Below are 17,465 nucleotides of genomic sequence, written 5' to 3'. Positions count from 1 at the left end.
AGACGAGGGATCAATCCCAGAGTTACACAGCCACTTAGAACGACTACAGCCGAGTACGCACAGCTGCCATAAACAAACGTGCAGGTCCTTTATTTCTTCAGAAAACTTAAAACTCGAGTATTTCAATTCAACCACTGCAACAGTCAGATTAGAGACGACAACAAGTGTTCAACTACATCGAGAACTTTGTAGAGAGTTTAATGCCCAGTATAATAGATCTTTCTGATGATAACAGGCCGAGCACCAATAATTCTTGGAAACATTTCTTCATATAGATTTCACTGATGGTACGGAGAGCCTGTTTGTTTGCCAAGTATTGAATTATCCTGCAATTGACTTCCCATGGGATCCCAGAAGGGTCGACATACCTCCAACTCCAATGTCCCACGGAAGTGAACTTGCCAGGAAATCGTCTGTCAGGTGGCATCCACAAGAAAGAAAACTGGCCTCCTCATGTAGATGAACTCTAGGGAAATTGCACCAAACATCTCCAGCTTAATATACCTTGGATAACTGCATCTGTGCAGCAAGGACATGTCAAACACGAACCACTGACAGTGAACTTCAAACACTAATTTATCCCTCAACATTTGACAAGCCTAGCCTTTTCATGGATTTCCAGCAAGTAAAATATGCAGAAATGAATATCAGAAAGATGAGCTCAAGTCAATCTGGTTATACTAACATAGAAAAGAGGGTACTGTATCTTGATTCTGGAGGTACTTGACCATCATGTGATGCATCAAGTCCTGGAGGCTAACAAGCAAACCCAAGATATTTGGAAAAGTTAAAAACCCAGAATACCTCAAGATGTGCAAGTTGGTGACTCATTTTTTAACACTGGAGAAAGAACATATCAAAGAAGTTTGAGCAAGGTTATTTGCTAATAAAGACTTGTGTTTTAATATAGCGAGAAACGGCACACATTATGGCGTATAAATTCTCTACTTAATAACTCCCATGATGGACTAAATATTCTTTTATGTAAGAAAAAAAATCAGTCATATTTGGAAATATTATATTTATCTAGACGCTTTTTGGGCATAGATACATCCATATTTGGAAAAAATTAAGTCACTTAATATGGGACGGAGGGAGCATGTGATTCATAAATTAGTTACTTTCGGTTAAAACAAAATGGATATTGCGCTTAATTCTGAGAATGCAGTGATCTACATTTACTGTCATAGTAATAACACTAAAATTAGGTGATACATCACACATACTCAGCACTTGTATAGTTGTATTATGATGCGATAGAAGTGTTCAACTGTTCATACTTGGCTTCAAATTCAAGTTCATGTGCAACAACCATACTGGATTACCGGTGTATGTTTTACTTCAAATAACTTGGTATCTCCCAACAAGACGCCATGCAACTCTATTATTCTGTAATACCGCTTACGGTTATGTGTTATGTAGTCTAGCTATCACAATCAGACCATTCCACGTGTAATGAATAGAATATATTCTAAGCAAATAAAGCAACAAAGCTTCCATATCGAGTCAAATGAGTACAGCACTAGGTCTTATAAAGGTAGCCTATAGGCACTAACAAACTAGTCTATACATGGGATATTGTCATATTGAGATTACATGCAAGAATGTACCAACTATGTTTTTAAACTATAAATTCATGGTTGCCTCAACTCCAATACAACAACAAGTATTATCTAGATTATCCCAAAAGGCAGAGCAGTAAATACTGCTGATATTTATGTGGGCAGAAAAGCAATTGTGCTACTCCCTCCGATCCATATTAATTGTCTCAAATTTGCCGAAATATGGATGTATCTATGCCTAAAAATCATCTAGATACATGTAATATTTCAACAATTAATATGGATCAGAGTATTTATTTACTGACTCTATCAGAAACTTAAATCATGGATAGACATCCATCACATCGAAGTAAACAAATAGAGAAGTGCAAGAGTGAATCAACAAAGCTGCAATTTTCGTACAAGGCTGGTCTTGCACCCAGAATTCGATGGTGCAGTGAGTTCAATAGTGCAAAGCTGATTAAGCCAAAACCATTGCAATCAGTGGCCACAAATTGATGCTTATTCATACCTTTTGGTGGCACAGCTTTCACTCCTAGTTTTACTATTCCCTCCGATCCAAATTAATCGTCACAACTTTGTCTAGATAGCATGTACCTACACACTGAAACGCATCTAGATACATGTGTATCTAGACAAAGCTGCAACTACCTTATTTGCATTTAAAAGGTACTCCCTCTGTTTCATATTTAGTACAACTTCTACAAAAATCCGTGCCAACTAATATAGAACGGAGGGAGTAAGTCTAAGATTGTAATTTTGAAAAATCTACCTGATGCTATTTATTATGATGTCAATCTATATATTTGTTACGATATTTCTGACGGAAACTGACAAGGGTTGATTTGAGTGCATTCGATCACAGTCAATTGACGACACTTTTTTTGGGGACAGCAGTATGTCAGTATCAGCTCTCGCTACAAAAACAACATTGAAATTGTTTAATTTTTTACAAAATGTAAAGATAGTGAATCTTTGTTTCCACATACCACCATCTTGTAGCACAGCACAAGATCCTTGAGAAAATGAAGCACTTAAAAAGATAGTAGCATGGATTCGGTACCAATGCTTCAAACTGCGACTTCTCGTCGGCTCATCAAGCAAAATTAGCAGATTTCCCAGGCTATTTTCAACCCCGCTTGGACATGCTTTAAAAAGGAATAGCATCCCAGCAACCTGTACATAAAGGAAACGAAGGAGGAAGGACAATTATTTTACTTGCCAAATGCCTCACTACTTTACTCTATCGTTTCTACCTGTATATCATTCATCAAGTAGCATCAATGATTCCTCTGCATCTACACTACCTTAAAATTTGCTGCTACCATCTTGCTGTTAATAAGCTCTTATTGCCGCTTAGGTAATATCGGAATTAAGGCCAAAAAGCTGGAAGGGCTAATCAGTTCCCTCTATTATGCCTGTTTTTCCATCTACATAATAAATATCAGAACTCATAGCTTCATCATATACACAAAGGATGCAACATTCAGTTACATGAAGAAGTCCATTACACTTGAACATAGACCGAAGCAGCTATAGTATCAAACCTCTATCACTGCACGGTTTCAGGATTTGCATCCGTTGCAAACCATCAATGTTAAAGAAAAAATACGGCATAACTTAACTCCAAGGTGAGCTAGAGCAAATGAACAAGCACAGCACATCACCACAGATAAACAATCACCAAAGATAAACATTTCAGATTTAGCACAATAGGGAGAGGGAGCATCCAGCATAAATACTACTGTCAAACACAAATATATGATTCTGTAGAATAGAGATACAACTAGATAATTTGGTCCATAAGCAGTGAAGCTACTCTAGCTTTAAACTAGAGATGAAGCAACCTGAAACTCCACTCATGACAAGCACACCGAAGGATAAGCTAAACTTAAATAAAGCATTATGAAGATACAGCTACTCGACATAATAGCTACTTATTGACTAGAAGTTCTAGTAGTAAGCCACAAAAGGATCAAGCATTCCAACCAGGAGTACTGATTTAACCAGCAAAATGGGGATCTTCAGGAGGCCAGGAGCAATTGGAGAAAATAATACATATGCTGCCCACTTTTGCTAGTTCACTTCATTGATAATAATGGCTTTCCTTACTGTGCAACTCTAGGTTGCATACCACCATAACCACCGCCATAATTTGATTGACCTTCAGAAGCTCCATTGACTGAACCACCAAATCCTCCACCCTGTGAAGGATCAGTCCATGCATTTGGATATCCAGAGTTGCCATTCCCACTTCCATATCCAGCACCATACCCAGATGCTCCACCAGCAGCAGGATTGCCAGCACCATCTCCCCGCCCTCCATAAGCACCATATCCTCCCTGATTACCATAAGATGCATCCCCTCCATATCCACCATATCCATAGCCCTGGTTTCCATAACCTGCAGCTGCACCAGGTGCCTGACTACTGGGTGCATTGCCACCAGCAGAAGAGCTGTTCCATGCACCATAGCCTGCATTGCCAGCATAACTTCCAGTGCCATAACCAGATGGAGCTTGACTACCCCAGGGCCCTCTATTAGCACCTGGGGGCCCCCCCTGGTAACCAGAGGCAGCAGGACTTGGATTACCATAAGCCCCAGCATACCCAGCAGGAACACCTCCATATCCTGCAGAACCATAATTTCCATATGTAGATGCAGGGTTAGCATGTCCATATCCATATCCAGTTGCAGCACTACCATAACCTCCAGCACCATAACCCGGATAGCCACCACTGCCCTGCTGCGCCTGCCCATATCTGCTAGCATCAGCTCTGCCATCATAGCTGCCAGCATTGGAGTTAGGGCCATTATTACTATGAAAACCCCCACCTCCCATAGAACGCCCGCCGCCACCAGAGCCAGGGTTTGCCTCCCGAGGCAGTGCACGCTTAACCTCTACCATCTTTCCACCCAAATCATGGAAGGTCTTGTGCAGTACACGGTCAACTGCATCCTCAGAGTCAAAGGTGATGAACCCAAACCCCCTGGGGCGCTGGGTGGTCTGGTCATACATCACCACAACATCAGTGACAGCCCCAAAAGTCTGGAAGTACTGCCGGAACTCATCATCTGTCAGGCTTGAGGGCAGTCCACCAACAAAGATCTTCTTCGTCCGAGTACCACTGGCATCATTGCCACCGCCGCCACCTCCAGTGTTCCTTCCGGTGCTAGGGTTCACCGCCTTAGAAGCCTGCTGCTCCTCCCGCGAAAGCGCCCGCTTCACATCGACCTGAGACAACAAAAGCACAACAGAGACGCCCACGCTTGAGCACTTGAGAGATAATCCTCACCGCATACACGTACACCCCAAGGCCGCAGCATCGGGATAGATCAGAACGCGTCCGAAGCGAATATTCCACGCGAATATCCGGCTAGGGTTTGGGGTAGGGGGGAGAACAAGGCAGGGAGGATACGTACCGTGCGGCCGTCGAGGGTATGTGGCTCTAGGAGAGCGGCATCGACGGCGGCCGGGTCGGCGTAGACGACGAAGCCGAAGCCCCGGGGGCGGCCGGTGAGCTTGTCGCGCATGACGGCGGCCTGGGAGACCTCGCCGAAGGTGGAGAAGTGCTCGTGCAGCTTCTCCTCCGTCGTTTCCCACGAGATGCCGCCGATGAAGAGCTTCCCTTGGTCCGACTCCATCTCCGCCTCTTCGCTCCGCCGCTCCTCGGGTTTTCACGCGCTCGGGTGCGGGAGAGGGGGGAGAGGGGAGGGGAGGCGAGAAGGGAATTGGGGATTTCTGCTTCTGGGTTGCAGATTTGGGAGGGGGCACAGGGGGTTTGGGGATATTTTAGGCCGCGTGCGGGACTGCGGGGTGGGGTACTGGGCCGGGGTGCCTGAAGGGAAAGTAGGGTTTCTTGATTGCTTCTATCCCCGGGCCGAACTTTGAAGGGTCTCTAGTTTTAAAATCTGGAAATCTGAAATTTGGAGTCCTTAAGGTAGCTATCTAAATTTATCATCAGGGATAAATTGATGTAAAGTTTTGAAATTTCGATCTCTTCGAGGATGTACTTTCATGAATAGAGACAAAACTAAATAAATAATCGATAAGCTCAGACAAATTATTCGAGTGGGTTACTTTCGGCACAAATTCAAAACACAAGTAATTTATCCTAAAAACTCAAATTTATTTTATTTAAAAAAAATGTATTGGGTCTGTTTATTGAATATAAGAGCAGACTAAGAAAATACGGAGTAATTGGGGAGGCTTGTAGAGGAATAATAAGTCGCTTATATAGGTTGGGCAACAAGGCTTGTTTGAGAAAAGTCTCAACAAAAATTGATTAGGCCACCTAAGCAAGTCAACTAGCCAAGCTATTAACCAATCACGAAAATGGTTTATTCCTATGCGGGAGAAAAGAACCCAAGCAATAAGGGTATCCGCAATGGGTGACTCTTAATCGATTCTTATTTAAAATTTGTTTGTGTTAATGAAAAAGAAATTGGAGAGAGAAGAAAACTGACTCTTCATGAAAAGTTAGACTCTTAAGAAAATAATCGACTAATAGTCAGCTAAAAGTTAGCTAAGAATCGAGCTTTCAACGATTGTGCAACATCGTATTTAATGTTAACAAATCATCTAGAATCGATTTAAATACACAATCCGTTACACATGTTATTTTACCGTTGACTCTAAATTACGGGAAGAGTCAGTATTGACTCTACCATTGCGGATGTCCTAAGAAGAAGAGTCCCAAAGTAATTTAGGAAACTTTTAACTTCAATCATCTAACGAAAGGACACATCCATTGTCATCTGTCATGGATCTTGTAAACTATAAATATCCCTTTTAAATAGCAAGGATATTTATAGTATACAGTATCTTCAATGGGTGTGTAACTCATTTCATCCTGACAAGAATGAACTCGAGGGAGGAGCATAGGGAGTGACATTCAACTAATGGGTTATTTGGTTGCCCACGGTGGTCTTGCCCACACCTAAACCGCAAAAATAGGCCTGTTTGGTTGTCTCGGCTGCATCGACGAGTTGCATGGCAGATGCAAAAAAAAATGCCTTATGAAGGGATCGGCCTTTGTCGTTGCAGCATGGTTCTCTCCTCCGTCGTTATCGCTCCTCTCACCTCCATCTCTCTCCCAGCTCCATCTCATTCCTCCACCGCCTGCCGGCCTCCACTCCTCTGTCGCTCCCCCTGCCTTCTCTCCAAACGCTTGTTGGCATCCTCAAATCCCTGGGTCTGGGCCGCCATTGATTCGGACGGTTCCGGCTGCGCCGACGACCACTGTGCGACGTCCCCCCGTCAAGATAGCTATGCCACTTTCTCTCCCAACGCTATACCACCGTCAGGTTGTGCAGGCCTTGTTGGCGATCACCAAACATTGGGTTGCAGCTCCGGCTTGCATCTCCCATGCTTGTACCCTAGCTGCTGCATCGTCAGTGCGATGCGAGCCGCGGTGATCTGGGCATCCAAACACGCCATATGGCTGAGAAAGTTTCCCTTTCAATTCATCAATGTCCTTGGTGCTTGCCAAATTTGTGGTTGGCTTCACCATTATATTGTCTGCAACTTTTTCTGGTTGTTGTTTCGTTCTTGTCATTGTGTCATGTTTACATGTATTTCACAACCCTCGACTTCGTCTCAAGTCTCAGGGTTTTCTAGGGCAGTCCCAATGCTCCAGCATGGAGCGTATCTTATCTTAATCATGCCAACTAGGACTAAGTATGACGTGGAGAGGTAATTAAAGAAGAGTGAGGGATGAACCGTATCCTATTAACGATACGGCGATACAGCTCTTGGTGGTGTAACCGATGAACATTAATCACGGGATCGATCTGGTGTGCAAAACCGCTTCCCCCTTTCTTTGATCTCTTCCAACTCTGCCTCCTGGAGCGGACGAGCAAGGCAAAGCTACTCGTTATGCGCAACGACGTGGTGATCGCTTTCGAGTGGCGAGCTAGGAGGACGGTACGCCGCCGTTATGAGCAGCGGCGTTGATGTGGGCGTGCAGCCATGCCGTCGTCTCGCTCGCTGATGATCAGTCCGTGCAGCCAAAACGACGACACATGAAGCCCCACCGGTGCGCTCGCGTGCTCTGCCGTAGGCCACTGGGCATCCAGAGTTGAAATTGGTGGCAGCTGGCATCTGAAACGTCTCTTGATTCAAATTTGGGCTTGACGGGTGCCCGACCAATCGTGTCCTGATTAGCAACATTGATCTGGATTTGAACTCTATACTGAAGTATGCATCTGAATTCCAGTTTTTCTTTTCCGGCTTGGATGTGATACAGGTATGATTATACGTGTTCTTGAAGAGAAACTACATTGTAAACACTTTACTATGAACAATGTTGTCCGATTACATGCCATCGGAAACTCGAAACACAAGATGATCAATCGTTAGTACATACAATAGTACATGCCACAAATAGACCACAATGTTAATTTACTAGTATAGATCACACAAATTATTAAACAAGATTTGTTTAGATACAACACTTAGATACAATCCATCGAGAGGGGTGTATCTATATGCACATTTAATGTGATTAATTACACCTTAAGATACAATGAATTCTAAGTGCCCTTACATATCAGATGCACCTACAACAGCGAATGGCCGTATCACAACTAATTCCCTTTGTTGCTTCTCCCCGCCACCATCATCGTCGTGGGCAATCTCAATGTTGTACACGTACATCCGGCACACGACAAAGAATAGAACAAGGTTGGCGCAGTTGAGCACGACGAAGAAGGCATAATAGAGGTCGAGCCGCGAGGCGTTGAGGTTGTTCTGGATCCACCCTCCACTACCATGTCGCCGCGTCAGATGCGACACAGTTGACAGCAGCGCGCTGCTGAGGAAGTTGCCGATGCCGAGGCTGGTCATGGAGTAGGACGTGCCGAGGCTCTTCATTCCCTCGGGCGCCTGGTCGTAGAAGAACTCGATCTTGGCAACCTCCAAGAAGGCGTCGGCCACGCCCATGAGCACAAACTGCGGGAGCAGCACGAAGATGGAGAGCGGGATCGTCGTCCCCTTGCTCTCAAAGATGCCGTTCGCCCGCGCCACGTCCAGCCTGCGCCGCTCCGTGACGGACGCGATGGCCATGATCACGATGTGGGAGACGAGCCCGACGCCCATCCGCTGGAGCAGCGAGATGCCCCGCGGGTTCTTGGTCAGCCGCCGCATGAAAGGCACGAAGAGGCGGTCGTAGAGCACCACGGAGACGAGCATGGAGATGGTCACAAACCCTTGCAGGCTTGCCGGCGGGATCTCGAAGCCGTCTTGGGAACCCACGTGCCGTTCCAGCGTCGTGCCCTGCTTCACGAACAGCGTGTTGATCTGTGCCAGCATCGCGCTCGGCACAAACGTTATGGCCAGCACGGGCAGCATCTTGAGCATCTGCTTAGTCTCCTCCACCTGCGTCACCGTGCTTAGAGACCACCGTGAAGCTCTCCCTCCTGTCCTCACCGCCGCTTTGCTCAGAATGCTGCAACCAACAATGGAAAAGACGAACCAAATTCGTGAGACCACAACCACATATCTGCATATTCTAGAAAACAACCACATATGTGCACATGTGTGTGTCAATTCAGGCACACCGCACGCGCGATCATCGTCAAAATGTAGTTTAGACATGAGCACCTCAAGTTGGGCGTGTACGGCAGCGGGGTGGTCTTCTTCTTGGCATAGTGCTCGGGGTCGAGCTCGTGCAGGTCGCTCGGATCGACGGGCGCGGCGAGGGTGCACTTGCGGACAGTGGAGACAATGACCCCGGCCATCTTTGCGAAGGAACTCTCAGAGGTGGGCTTGTGGCGGTAGAAGGGCGTGCCGGCGGTGAAGATGGCGATTGAGACGGCGAGCCCGACGGTGGGCAGAGCGTAGCCCACGGTCCAGCCAATCTTGTCCTGGATGTAGACGAGGACGGTGTTGCCGAAGAGCGCGCCGACGAAGATGCTGAACATCCACCAATTGAAGAAGGAGAGCCTGTGCCGGCGCTCCCGCGGCTCGTTCTTGTCGAACTGATCAGCGCCGATGGTAGAGATATTGGGCTTGGTGCCGCCCGTTCCCATGGCGAGGATGTACAGGGCCAGGAAGAAGACGCCCAGTTGCAGGCTCGATGCCTTGTGCTCGCAGCTCAGGTCCGGCGTGCCAAGGCCACACTTCGGCGGTTTCAGCGACGGCAGCGACACAACCATCGTCAGCAGGCTCATTCCCTGCATGATTAATAGCGGGTGGTAAATACACGCCTTTTGGTAATTCCTACTTCTTTGAAAATTTTAAAATTTTATACGCCTAAAGTTGCACATGGTTATTGCATTATTTGGAGTTGCCGGAGCAACTTTTAGTTTGTCAAAAAGGGAGTCAAAATATTAAATGGGGTAAAATCTGGTACAACTTTCACTAAATGGGGTAAAATTATAGAATTTTCACTAAATGGGGTAATTGTTGTCCAAAACTTGAAAGTAGGGGGTAAAAACTGGAATTTACTCTAATAATTAATGGAGTGACTTAAGTATGAAAATGCGCGTATGCCGATCTAAAAGCTTTCAAATTAAGACTGATATTCAGGAAAATTTCATAGCTGATTCCATAAATATATGCAACCACGAATACACATTCTTGGACAAACTGATGGTTCGGATCTCCTGCATTAGAAGATGCTGAACGCCTAAACAGAACAATTTAAACAACATCCCTGCAACCATGTTGTTTTGTTCTTTCCTGCAATGGTAATTGAACTATGCTTTAGGAACTATGTTGCAAATTTTGTAATTGATGAATGCTTTGTGTGAAGACCCAGGTCATAAACCATGCACAGTTGCTTATATATACTACCATGGGTCATGGTATAAATTTTTGAGAGTGTCTATATCTCAGTCGTTTAGAAAATAGTTATTTCTCAGTCGACGACAATCGTAACCAATGTATGTCTATTTAGGTGAATTCCCTTTATTTGGTCTCTAGAAAGATGCATGTAATTTATCATTTATGTTTGTGGCTTAGGTTGGCATCTAATTAGTAGCAAGCTTGTTTTGATCTCATTACTTATATATCAGGAGGACAAAACGATAGGAAAATAGACAGTCACGTTGACTCACGATAAGGTAGATCACGGAGAAGACCATGAAGGTGCGGTAGCGGCCAAGGTGGGCATCAGCGATGTACGCGCCGACGATGGGCGTCAACATGGCAGTGCCGGCCCAGTTGGTGACGTTGTTGGCCGACTGCACCGTGCCTTGGTGTAGCTCCTTCGTCAGGTAAAGCACCAGGTTAGACGAAATACCGTAGTGGGCCATCCGCTCGAACACCTCGTACACTGCAAGCGGCACACGCCCAACAAAAGCACGCGCATCGTTAACACTTTGCTTCTCAAAAATATTTTAAAATATATTGCACCTATATGCGATGTAGCATTTGTAAACATGATCATGTTTTTCTTCTAATCAGCGATGGAAATCGACCTTCTTGGAATAAATAAATAAAAACATAGCACTTGTAATCATCCTGTAGAGTATTAACATATAAAAAAATTCTATCACTAACAATTGTATAATTGACAAACATGTATACATGGGAAGAGAATTTGGACCATATGCATGAGCAGCATTTGTTTAGTACAGGTAAGCTTGGGAGTTCGCTGGCCATCGAACTTGGGACTTTGGGAGTAATCACCATCCATGCGACCTTAAATTAGTTGAGATGGGCTTGCTCACCTAGCACGAAGGAGCAGGCTCGCCAGCCTCCTCGCTTGGAGCGGAGGATGGGGCCACCGCAAAGGTCCGTCGTGCCGTCCTGCGTGTACGCGTCGCCGGAGGCGGCCTCCAGCAGCGACGACGTCCTGCCCGCCATGGACGCCCCTCTCAGCCTCTCTATGTGCGTGTCGCTGCGCTGGTGCCTGCATTTGTTCTTGTAGTTGCCCATTTATAAGACCGGTCTTCGCGGCCAGCAGGCAGCGATGGGTTGGTACGTGCACATCTTTCAGAAGATACTAAGTATAATTGAGGGAAGAATTAACTAACGCAGCTGCGCTAGCTGATGTGTTAATGTGTTATCTCTTTCAAAGAGAGCATCGGAATCATATCAGCATGGGCCACGATGTTTCTCGTAAAGAAACATTCAAGATAATCAGAAGATATATTGTACTCCTATAACATTTCAGTTGACTATATGTATTTTTAGGAGGCAGGAACTCTGCCAAATCAATTAAGAAGAATAGATCAAGATATATAACATCTCACTTGAATATATGTTTTCCTGGGAGGCAGATATATAACATCTCAGTTGACTATATGTATTTCTAGGAGGCAGTTAGATCAAGATATATAACATCTTAGTTGAATATATGTTTTCTTGGAGAGCTCTTCTACAGTGCCCCGAGATTAATGTGAACCGTCCATTTTTTCAATCTAAAGGCCTAGATTTGTTGTTACTCCCTGATACTCCAACTGAGATGTATGAAGTATTCGGATGGGGTATCAAGAAACAAGGGTAAAATTGTAATCAAAGCCGCTCAAAATCCATTCTTGAAATTAAAGGAAAAAAAATTACACAGACAGAGCTCTCAACAGCGGCCGCTGCGACGATGGCGCCAGCGAGTTATGTGGAAAGCAGCAGCGGCCGCGGCGAGGACGGCGCATGCGTGGAAGAGGGCGGCGGCGCGTTGTGCAAAGGGCTGTGGGGGCCGCTGCGAGACGGGCGGCGGTGCGCTGCGAGGCGGTGGTGAGGGTGGCGGCTCCGGCGTGAATCTACAAGCATGTGGTCACTCTTACGTTTACAGCCATGGTCATGATTTTTGTTTACAACAACAATTTGACTTTATTGATCTATAAAAGAAAGTACAATATATCGAAACAATGAAAATGAACATAAAACCGAACATCCTTGAAAAAAATTAAGAGTTCCACGATAAGATCTTTCGAAACCAACGCTTCTAGATTCCTCCTTCGTATATTGATGTTTCTCCAAGTATTCAGTGATGAAATTCCAGAACACCGTGCTTGCGCAAGCCAGACAAATCTCATAGGTTTTGAAAATATGCATGAAATGCTCACCTCAAACAGCGAGAACCTAAGATCGTTGAACGCACCATGAGCAGGACCCACCGCTTGCAAGGCAAGTTATGGAATTGCTGCTATATCGACGAATCAATAAAGAAGAAAAAAAAAACCAAAAGACGAGCCGCGAGAAATACTGACTCCATGGAGCAGGCCACGGCGACGAGGACGAAGCTAGAACACCAATCTTCTAAACAACATCATCTCAATCATTAAGATGCCACACCAAGAACACACAAACCTAACATAAGAGAACAAAACTAGGTGTCAGACGTTGATCCGTGGTTTCCCATATCTGAACACCAGATTGCCTACCAAAGATGGGGGAAACCACCCAAGATTGAACTTTTCTTCGGAGACGGTGGCTAGGGTTTCTGTGCTCTCTACAGACAGGATCAATTTGGTGTCCGAGATTTAATGAAGGGCTCTGGCAAATGAGTGCCTGTCCACGAAGCCAAGGCCTGAACCACTGATGACAGTTTCCCGTGATGCTTGATCATCTGTCAATTTGTTTTAGCAGAACACCTCTTTATTTCTCAATTATCATAGGAGTCAATCATCAACTAAAAGAAGTAAAATGCTAGGGGGTATCAAACCAATAAGAGGGTCGGGCTCCCCTTCACTAATTGTGCAAGTTGTAGCCTCACTGATATGAAGTAGTCGAGTCTTTTTTACCTTTGCTAATAAACCTCACAAGCACGCAAATGTGTGAGTTCGTTTGGACCCGAGCCGCGGCCAATCATCCATGGTGTGACCTGTTTCCTGGTACTAATTGTTGAAGACGAGCGACGTGGATTTTCGGAGGGAGGCCGATAAATTTTCTGCATCTTTTTGTGGTTGCTGTTTCATCACTGTAATTGTGCCATTCTGTGTGTATTTCACAACCCTCGATTCGACTCCGGTTTTTTTTACATGTCCAATGCACCTACAACAGCGGATGGTTGTATCACAACTAATTCTCCTTTCTTCTCCCCGTCACCATCAACGCCATGGGTGACCTCAACGTTGTACACGTACATCCGGCACACGGCAAAGAAGAGAACGAGGTTGGCACAGTTGAGCATGGTGAAGAAGGCATAATAGAGGTCAAGCCGCGAGGCATTGAGGTTGTTTTGGATCCACCCTCCGCTGCCATGCCGCCGTGTCAAATGTGACACCGTGGACAGCAGCGCGCTGCTGAGGAAGTTGCCGATGCCGAGGCTAGTCATGGAGTAGGACGTGCCGAGGCTCTTCATGCCCTCAGGAGCCTGGTCATAGAAGAACTCGATCTTGGCAACCTCCAGGAAGGCGTCGGCCACACCCATGAGCACAAACTGCGGGAGCAGCACGAAGATGGAGAGCGGGATCGTCGTCCCCTTGCTCTCAAAGATGCCGTTCGCCCGCGCCACGTCCAGCCGGTGATGCTCCGTCACAGATGCAATGGCCATGATCACGATGTGGAAGACGAGCCCGACGCCCATCCGCTGGAGCAGCGAGATGCCCCGCGGGTTCTTGGTCAGCCGCCGCATGAAAGGCACGAAGAGGCGGTCGTAGAGCACCACGGAGACGAGCATGGAGATGGTCACAAACCCTTGCAGGCTTGCCGGTGGGATCTCGAAGCCGTCTTGGGAACCCACATGCCGTTCCAGCGTCGTGCCCTGCTTCACGAACAGCGTGTTGATCTGTGCCAGCATCGCGCTCGGCACGAACGTTATGGCCAGCACGGGCAGCATCTTGAGCATCTGCTTAGTCTCCTCCACCTGTGTCACCGTGCTGAGCGACCACCGTGACGTGCTCCCTCCTGTCCTCACCGCCGCTTTGCTCAGCATGCTGCAACCAACAACAGAAAACAAGAACCAAATTCGTTAGACCACAACCACATATGACATATGCGCATACCTGCGTGTCAATTCAAATGTAGTTTATGAGCACCTAAAGTTGGGCGTGTAGGGCAGCTGGGTGGTCTTCTTCTTGGCGTAGTGCTCGGGATCCAGCTCGTGCAGGTCGCGCGGGTCGACGGGCGCTGCGATGGTGCACTTCCGGACGGCGGCGACAATGACCCCGGCCATCTTTGCGAAGGAGCTCTCGGAGGTGGGCTTGTGGCGGTAGAAGGGCGTGCCGGCAGTGAAGATGGCGATAGAGACGGCGAGGCCGGCAGTGGGCAGAGCGTAGCCAACGGTCCAGCCAATCTTGTCCTGGATGTAGACGAGGACGGTGTTGGCAAAGAGCGTGCCGAAGAAAATGCTGAACATCCACCAGTTGAAGAAGGAGAGCTTGTGCCGGCGCTCCCGCGGCTCGTGCTCGTCGAACTGGTCGGCGCCGATGGTGGAGATATTGGGCTTGGTGCCGCCCGTGCCCACCGCGAGGATGTACAGGGCCAGGAAGAAGACGCCCAGCTGCACGCCCGACGCCTTGTGATCGCAGGCTACGTCCGGCGTGCCAAGGCCACACTTGGGCGGCTTCAGCGACGGCAACGACACGGCCATCGTCAACAAGCTCATTCCCTGCACGATCATGAGTGGTGAGTAGCAGTTGATAGACCTGAACGAGTTATATGTCGTTCATGGCTCGCTCATTTTTAAATACTGATTTGAATGCCTGAATAGAACGATAAGCCAACAAACTGTACAAGCTCAGGTCTGTGGTTGTTGTTCGTGGGCTTGGATAGTTTCCTTGACTTAATTTGTGGGCTTTGTACCACGGCCTATCTACACTTTCTCTCACAACATCCTAGAAAACTTGTTTTTTCTACTAATAAAAAAGGAACACTTGCAAGAATGTATGTTTTTAAGTTTTAGTCAATCATGCTGCCAAAAAAAAAAGTTTTAGTCAATCGTCGGAGATCTCGGATTTGCTTTCAGGTTAGAGATAAGGCAAAACCGTAGAGATAAAGCCATACTGTGGAGATTTGGAAATACTAGTACTAGTAAAGAACATCTGGAACATAAAAGTGTCAAGCTTGTCCCTGGTATGGTATTATAGATTGGGCACCCCGAGTCCTGACAAAGGACACTCTGACTTGTTCTAATAAAGCTTTCCACTTGCACATCGCAAACTGGACATATGGAGCAGCCAACACACAGGACGAACGATGGGACAAAAGGCCGCCGCAGGCATCAGATATCGAGATATACTCTGTGCAGTGCTGTCTCAAGGACAAAACTTATAGCAAGACCAAGTAAGGAGAGAGACTTACGAGGAGGTAGATGACGGAGGCGATCATGAAAGTGCGGTAGCGTCCCAGGTGGGCGTCGGCGATGTAAGCGCCGATGACGGGCGTCATCCAGACGGTGCCGACCCAGTTGGTGACGTTGTTGGCCGACAGCACCGTGCCTTGGTGTAGCTCCTTCGTCAGGTACAGCACCAGGTTCGACGAGATCCCGTAGTACGCCAAACGCTCGAACACCTCGTACACTGCACCAACGAACACACAAGAAAGAACTCGATCGATCAGTACTCCATTTACCTTGTTCGATTCCCCCTTGGAAAACTAACCGGATAATACACTAGTTTTGTCAATGCATGATTTCTTAGAAAATGTAGAGATTTAGATGCAAAAAGCGTATCATTGTGCAAGAAAGAGATGGCTCGCATGACGTTTTGACTAGTTCTGGCTTACAAGAAAGATGTGGCAGCTGGGGGCCAGCCTTTCAGATCTTGTAGCTCCTGTGGATCTCAGACCCATGAGGTTGGCATTTCTCACCAAAAACACCCATCACACAATCATCAGGGCAATCATTTTTGTATTCTTGGTGGGGACAAATGAAAACCCAGTAACAAGTTGATCGTGTGAACCAGCTGCTGGTTCAGGAACGAAACAAAAGAAAACAAGCTGTTGTCTAATGGTGACCTCTGGGAGAGACTAGGCCGTCTCTAATTGATCAGCCAATTTGGCTGGATATAGTTGTAAACAGACAACTTTCAATAGTATAGTATATGTTACTACCATCACATGTCCTTTTCATTGGCAATGGAAATACCAACTAGGGTTGAAAATCATGCGTCGTGCCACCTTCCCGGAGGATAGAAAAATCACGAGTGGTTCCGTGACTGTCGATTAGTACAAGGTTAATTCCAACACCTATGTTCCACTCCCAGCAGACAAGACATACGTATGCATAGCAGGGCAAAATTTGCTTCTGCCTTTTGCTCATCAAACTCTGTTTGTCCTATAGCACACGTACTGTTGCTTTCCTTCCTTTTTGCAGGGGACGGACGGGAACTTTGTGCCTTCCTTTTGAACTCACGTGATGCTGCTAAGATTCTCAACTATAGCTAGCTTAGGCGTATCGCCGTTGACTAGCCGACTAGCGCAGCGCCCCTCAATGCCCATTCATTGGCTCCTTCATAATCATCCTTGCAGCATGGCTAGTTCAGCAACTTGAGCTGTCTGTCACCGATCCGATCCTGATTCCCTCGATCATGCCATATCAAGTGCTCAACAACTAGTAACATGAGGCCATCCCCAGATAATTATAACTACTATAAGCTCGTAGTTATGTGTGATTTTTCAAAAAGAAAACGAAAAAAAGGAAAGGAAAATAAAACGTCCAGGGCACACGAAGACAGCTTGAGAAGCAAATGATCTCGTTACCTAGTTAACTAGGGAGTACTGCTTAAATTAGTTGAGACGTGCTTGCTCACCTACGATGAAGGAGCAGGCTCTCCAGCCTCCACGCTTGGAGCGGAGGATGGGGTTGCCGTGGAGGTCTGTCGTGCCGTCCTCCGTGTAATCGTCGCGGCTGCCGGCCTCCAGCTGCGTCGTCCCCGCCATGGACGCCCCTCCCCGAGCTCCGCTTGAAGCTCTCTGAGTGTAAGAGGGAGGGCGGAGGGAGAAATGGGTGTTGACGGGCGCTGCTAGCTAGTAGTTGCTCCAGGCCACTGCGTGAGATCCCGTTATCCTGTAG

General features: G+C 46.7%; 3 protein-coding genes across 4 annotated transcripts; all 3 read right to left on the bottom strand.

Moving 5' to 3' along the window:
- Window positions 1-69: 69 nt before the first annotated feature.
- On the bottom strand, window positions 70-5,343 carry LOC100832671 (heterogeneous nuclear ribonucleoprotein 1). Of its 2 annotated transcripts, XR_731555.3 has the most exons (4): window positions 4,987-5,343; window positions 3,552-4,798; window positions 2,552-2,738; window positions 70-519 (listed from the first exon to the last, which is right to left on the bottom strand). XR_731555.3 is itself a non-coding variant. In XM_010236504.3 (2 exons), exons 1-2 carry the CDS (start codon window positions 5,206-5,208, stop codon window positions 3,671-3,673), a joined length of 1,350 nt encoding a protein of 449 aa, XP_010234806.1. In that variant the 5' UTR covers window positions 5,209-5,343; the 3' UTR covers window positions 3,251-3,670. The 2 variants fall into 2 exon arrangements, 1 of the variants encoding a protein (XP_010234806.1); XM_010236504.3 differs by lacking the exons at window positions 70-519; window positions 2,552-2,738 and having other exon boundaries at window positions 3,251-4,798.
- Window positions 5,344-7,949: 2,606 nt separating this feature from the next.
- On the bottom strand, window positions 7,950-11,407 carry LOC100845303 (protein NRT1/ PTR FAMILY 5.2). The gene is made up of 4 exons (XM_003571815.4): window positions 11,239-11,407; window positions 10,624-10,841; window positions 9,167-9,738; window positions 7,950-9,011 (listed from the first exon to the last, which is right to left on the bottom strand). The coding sequence occupies exons 1-4, from the start codon at window positions 11,372-11,374 to the stop codon at window positions 8,108-8,110; spliced, it is 1,830 nt and encodes a 609-aa protein (XP_003571863.2). The 5' UTR covers window positions 11,375-11,407; the 3' UTR covers window positions 7,950-8,107.
- A 1,989-nt stretch (window positions 11,408-13,396) lies between these two features.
- Window positions 13,397-17,465, bottom strand: LOC100844994 (protein NRT1/ PTR FAMILY 5.2). The gene is made up of 4 exons (XM_003571814.3): window positions 17,203-17,465; window positions 15,755-15,972; window positions 14,491-15,062; window positions 13,397-14,388 (listed from the first exon to the last, which is right to left on the bottom strand). Exons 1-4 carry the CDS (start codon window positions 17,330-17,332, stop codon window positions 13,488-13,490), a joined length of 1,821 nt encoding a protein of 606 aa, XP_003571862.1. The 5' UTR covers window positions 17,333-17,465; the 3' UTR covers window positions 13,397-13,487.

Source organism: Brachypodium distachyon, chromosome 3 (assembly GCF_000005505.3).
Source record: "Brachypodium distachyon strain Bd21 chromosome 3, Brachypodium_distachyon_v3.0, whole genome shotgun sequence".
NCBI lineage: Eukaryota > Viridiplantae > Streptophyta > Magnoliopsida > Poales > Poaceae > Brachypodium > Brachypodium distachyon.
This window is presented reverse-complemented; position numbering and strand designations above follow the sequence as displayed.